Source organism: Rhinopithecus bieti, unplaced genomic scaffold (assembly GCF_001698545.2).
Source record: "Rhinopithecus bieti isolate Rb0 unplaced genomic scaffold, ASM169854v2 scaffold_9899, whole genome shotgun sequence".
Lineage (NCBI taxonomy): Eukaryota > Metazoa > Chordata > Mammalia > Primates > Cercopithecidae > Rhinopithecus > Rhinopithecus bieti.
Genome location: NW_016806979.1, coordinates 7,070,172 through 7,075,598, shown reverse-complemented (window position 1 = coordinate 7,075,598; position 5,427 = coordinate 7,070,172). Strand labels below are relative to the sequence as shown.

At 59.2% G+C, this 5,427-nt stretch overlaps 1 protein-coding gene across 1 annotated transcript in view; it reads right to left on the bottom strand.

Moving 5' to 3' along the window:
• The window catches only part of NR2F6 (nuclear receptor subfamily 2 group F member 6), a gene marked incomplete at its 5' end in the record, with an annotated part of 13,314 nt that extends 7,887 nt beyond the window's left edge, over positions 1 to 5,427 (bottom strand). Inside the window, 2 exons of the mRNA XM_017879573.1 lie at positions 949 to 1,043; positions 5,198 to 5,427. Of these exons, the coding sequence (XP_017735062.1) occupies positions 949 to 1,043; positions 5,198 to 5,427 (325 nt within the window). The remainder of the gene's footprint in view (positions 1 to 948; positions 1,044 to 5,197) is intronic.

The following is a 5,427-nucleotide window of genomic DNA, read 5'->3' as shown; positions in this document are numbered from 1 at the left end:
CTGGAGTGCAGTGGCGTGATGTCGGCTCACTGCAAGCTCCGCCTCCCAGGTTCACGCCATTCTCCTGCCTCAGCCTCCCGAGTAGCTGGGACTACAGGTGCCTGCCACCACGCCCGGCTAATTTTTTATATTTTTAGTAGAGACGGGGTTTCACCATGTTAGCCAGGATGGTCTCGATCTCCTGACCTCGTGATCCGCCCTCCTCGGCCTCCCAAAGTGCTGGGATTACAGGCGTGAGCCACCAATAGGCTAGATTCTATTCCTGAACCCCAGAAATCCATGTGGAAATCTCTGGGTTCTACTTGAATTCTAAGGGGGTTTGGCAGAGTTCTAGGCCCACTGGCCCAGAATACGCCCATCCACCCAGGTTCCCTGAGCAGAGACAGCTGGGCCTCATTCTTGCTCCCAGTGCCCTGGGTCAGGAGAAAGGGTAAGCTGCCCTTTGCCTTAATCAGGCAGAGTTCCTGCCTTGGGCAAACAAAAAGCATGGGTGAAGGGTGGAGGGGAAGCAAATCAAATAAAAAAACACACACACACACACACACATCCTTGTTCAGAAAGCAGTGGCCACGCCAGCAGACAAGAGGTCACCAAGGTGTCAGGGCCAGGGAACTGGCCTCTGAGACCGGAGTCGGGGGTAATTGGGGAGGGGAGCTCCTGCAAGAGAATGGGGCTGGGGAGAGTCCCTTGTGGGGCGTCCCTGGCCTCTTCAGCTCCACGGCAGCAACCAGGGGGCCAGGGATCCTAATTGGATTCCTCCAGCCTAGGGCCAGACCATAGCCCACTGGATCAAGGGATCAGTGGTAATGAGGTTAGCAGGCGCTGGGCCCCACCCCCTGAGGCACCCAGACCCCTGTGAAAGGGAGGGAAAAAGGGAGGAAGAAGCTGTTTGTTCACCCAGCCCTAGCTGCTGTGATCGTCCCCAGTGTGTCCCCAGCACGTACTCACCCTCCTTCCTCATGCCCACCCGGAAGCACTTCTTGAGACGGCAGTACTGGCACTGGTTCCGGTGGTGCTGGTCGATCTGGCAGTCACGGTTGGACCTGGGGGCACACAGAGGCCAGGGCTCCCTGAGACCCCCACGTCCTCCTCCCCCAACCAGCCTATGAGCTGCCTTTGGAGGCTGCCCCTCAGAAATACGAGTAGGGGCCCTCTAGACTGGGGAGGTAGCCTCGAACGGGTACAGGAGCTCAGCCTGCAGGTCTGCAAAGCAGACAGGATAACCTGGATGGGTGGTGATGGATGAAGCGGAATCTGTGGAAAAGCAGATGAGCACCCCAGGGAGGGCACATTGGCACTGGGTTTTGAAGGATGAATAGGAGTTCTCCAGGTGACTGGAGGGGTGATCCCAGAGACAGAGTATAGCCAGAGCAAAAGGGCTGAAATACACAAATATGAAGGCCTAAAGGGTTTCATTTTATTTGGTCACTGTCAGGCTGAGCAGGGTCATTGTCCCCAAAATGATGTGAAGGCAGAGAGGACATGGTCAGAAAGCTAGGCTTTGTGAGTTAACTAGGGGTCAGGCCAGAGGCTAGTAGTCTGTGGGGCCCCTGCATTATCACCCGCACAAAGCCCACACCAATGAATGAGTAAGTAAACAAAGTCACTCGGGTCCTCCGCCCTGAAGGTCCCACTCCTGTGCTCTTCTGGGAGGACCACCCAACCCCTATGAAAGCTTGAGATTCTCCTGGTCAGCCCTCAGTGAATACCATCGCCTCTTGCAGCGATGAGACAGGTGGCCCCACCCTGAGAGAAGGTGAGCTCCCCATCCTGGGTCAGCCCCAGGCAGGAAGGTCCAGGCCTTATTCTTCAAATGTCCCCAGAACCTTCTCCCCTTGGCCCATGCCCTTGGACTCCCCTGGTCTCTTGCCACCAGGAGCTGGGGGCTCTCCAAGGCCTGGGCCTGGCGCGACTACCTGTGGGGTCCCAGCTGGACACCCAGGGGATACGCAGAGACATTCACAGAGTGGAACCATCACTTAAGGGAATTAAATAGATGCATCTCTGTGGTGGCTCACGCCTGTAATCCCAGCACTTTGGGAGGCGGAGGAGGGTGGATCACCTGAAGTCAGTTCAAGAACAGCCTGGCCAACATGGTGAAACCCCATCTCTACTAAAAATACAAAAACGAGCTGGGCGTGGTGGCGCATGCCTGTAATCCCAGCTACTTGGGAGGCTGAGGAAGGAGAATCGCTTGAACTGGGTAGGTGGAGGTTGCAGTGAGCCAAGATTGACCCACTGCATTCCAGCCTGGGCGACAGAGTGAGACTCTGCCTCAAAAAAAAGAAAAAAGAAAAAAAAAAAAAAAAGGCTGGGTGCGGTGGCTCATGCCTGTAATCCTGGCACTTTGGGAGGCCGAGGCAGGCGGATCACCTGAGGTTGGGAGTTCAAGACCAGCCTGAACAACATAGAGAAAACCCGTCTCTACTAAAAATACAAAATTAGCCAAGCGTGGTGGCACATGCCTGTAATTCCAGCTATTTGGGAGGCTGAGGCAGGAGAACCGCTTGAACCCAGGAGGCAGAGGTTGCAGTGAGCCGAAATCGCACCACTGCACTCCAGCATGTGCAACAAGAGTGAAACTCCCTCTCAAAAGCAAAACAAAAACCAGATGAATCTCAGCTGCAGACACACAGCCCCACCCCTCAGGTGGCGACTGCCCCACTGAGCCTTGGTTTCCTCATCTGAAAATGGGAGGCCAGATACCGCCCTATATGGGATGGACTGGGTCAGAGGGGTTCACGGAGGACAGTGTCAAGACCCAGACCCCAGGCGGGGAACCCAACTTAGGAAAGCTGAGGCTCTGTGCCCATCTCCCCAACACCCCCATCCTCCCCTACACCCCCACCACTGCCTGGGTCCCGCAGCACCAGCCGCTGAGCCCCTGGGAAGAGGCCCCACTAGGGCAGAGGGAGCTCAGGCAGAACCAGAACAAAGCCCAGCCGCGGGATGGTGGGAGGATCCAGGGCAGCCGGGTGGAAACAGCCTGGCCTGGGGCGGCCCTGCAGGCAGGGAGAGGCCCGGCTCAGGGGCCCCTGACCTCAGGGGAGGCCCTGAACCTTCTGTATCAACTTCTCCAGCTGTAGAATTTGGACAGATCCGTCCCTCCAAGGAGGAAAGCAGTTAAGTTCTTCCTGTTATCCCACCTAAAGAGTGCATGCTTTTTTGCCCAACCCCGTGGCCCAACTCAGCTTCCTCCCTGAGCTTCTGGCCTCCAGTCCAATTTGATCAGAGCCCTCCCCTGCTCACACACCCTCCATGGCTCCCCATCACCCTCAGCCAGCATTTCAGGCCCACCTAGCTATGACTTCTCCCATGGCTGCGCGGTCCCCTCTTACAGCACAGCTCCCCCAGTCTGCCACTAAATGTTTTGTCTGGGCCACACACTGGCATGCTCCTGTGGCCTTTCTTCCACCTGCCAACTCCATGCTTCAAGGTTCATGTCCCCTAGCCTCCTCCAGGCAGAGCCTCTGCTGTCTCCCTGGGACCCCAGATCCCACAGGCTTGGGGCATCTGTCTCATTGTGTCTCCTCCAGACTGGAGGTTTCTCAGGAGCTAGACTTGGAGCTGGGGTCTCTCTGGAGGGGCTGGCATCAAACCACCCAGGCTGGGCCCCAGCGAGACCCTGCTAAATCCATTTGAAGCTCAGAATGGAATGGTAACTTCACCAGGTCACACAACTCACATAGCACAAACCTGCCACCAAGCAAGGGCCCCCCAATCCCCGCGGAAACTGGTGCTCCCTGACCCCACCCTCAGGAAGTCCCTGGGACCCCAAAACTGCCTGAGCCCCCTCCCTTCCCCTCCCTAAAGACATGACGGGAGAGAAGGCGGTTTTCCAGCAGCAAGAATGAGGCCAAAGTCTAGTGGCCCAGTTTGTGCTGGAGGAGGGAGCAAGGCAGCTCCGCCACACATGGTCACACCAGGCCAGCCCTGACCCGGGACCTGGGGTCAAACTCCACCCTCGGGTACCTGAGGCCCTATTTGATGGCCTCAGCCAACAAGCCTTCCATTAGCCGTTCTCCCTGGGGGCACCCCGATCCGAACTCAGCGGTCCCCTACCTGGTCCCACAGTTCCCCCCTGGAAAGCCCCAACTCGGGCAGGGTCCCTCCATGTCCAACGCAAAGCAGGCACCAGGACCTCTTTCTGGGCCTTTGGGCCTCTGTTTTGTGCAGCTGGGAAATGAGACCGTCTAGACCGGCTCTACAGACACCCTGTATGTTCCTGGGGTGCAGAGTAGGGGCTTATAAACGGACAGATCGGATGCTTGCCCGGGAACGGTGAGAAAAGAACTCCTGGGCTGGACAACCCCGATCGCTTTCCCTGGGGACCTTCCGCCAGAACAGCTAGAAAGGCCACGCCCTGCCAGAAAGGTCTCCGACCTGGGACAGCCCAGCGATCCTGCTCAGAAACGTTTCACTCCCTGCCCGTCTCAGAGACACCCAAAGTTTAAGGGATTTTTCCAGGAGCCCCAGGTCTGCACCCACCCCTGGGGGAGGGGGACGTTTCAGTCAATTCCGGTGGCCCTGCCGGCCTTCCAGTGGCGATTTCCGGTGACCCAAGGCTCAGAGTGAGCCCAGAGGGGTTCCCCGGGATGGGCAAGGCCAACTCCCACCCCCACCCCCACGCTGGGCCCCTCACTCGAAGAAGACCGCCCCGTGCCACCCCAGCCTCCTTCCGTCTGCCGCCTCCGTAGCCACAGCGACTTTGGAAGTGATATTTGACCCCAAGGGCGCGCCGTATCGATCCGCGCGGCCGCAGACAATGGCCCCTGGACGCTGCGAGCTCCACGGTCCAAGTTCCACGTTCGATTCCCTCGAGGGCATCCCGCGCGCTGGGATCCCCGAGAACGGGTGCCCTGGGGTTGGGCTGCCACCCCTGACAGCACCCCTACCCCCACCCCAGCGCGGAGATGACCCCTCCCCAGAGAAAAGGAGGGGGGAAGGAGAAGCAAGTAACTGGGGCAAAAGCCTCCAGGGACCACCTGATGGGGGGAAGCCTGCAATGATGCAGCGCCGACTGTATACACAATCCCAGCCATGGAATACGGGAGGCGGGTGCTGTGCCCCTATCTCAGAGGGGGCAGTGGAGGCCCAGGGAAGGTCAGAGCCAGGCCCAAGGTGACCGAGCAGGTCAGAGGCCCGCCCCAGGCCGGGGCGGGGTGCACGGCGGCGGCGCGCGGATGGGGGGGCTCACCGGCAGGTGTAGCTGAGGTTGCGGCGGATGCTCCGCTTGAAAAAGCTCTTGCAGCCCTCGCAGGTGAAGACACCGTAATGCTTGCCGCTCGACTTGTCCCCGCACACCACGCAGTCCACCTGCAGCCCCGGCCGCTCCTCGTCGCCCGGCTCGGCGTCGCTGGCGGCACCGGGGGGGGAGGCCGAGTCGTCCTCGGCCGCGCGCGGGTAGCCGCCCGCCTTGCCCACGCC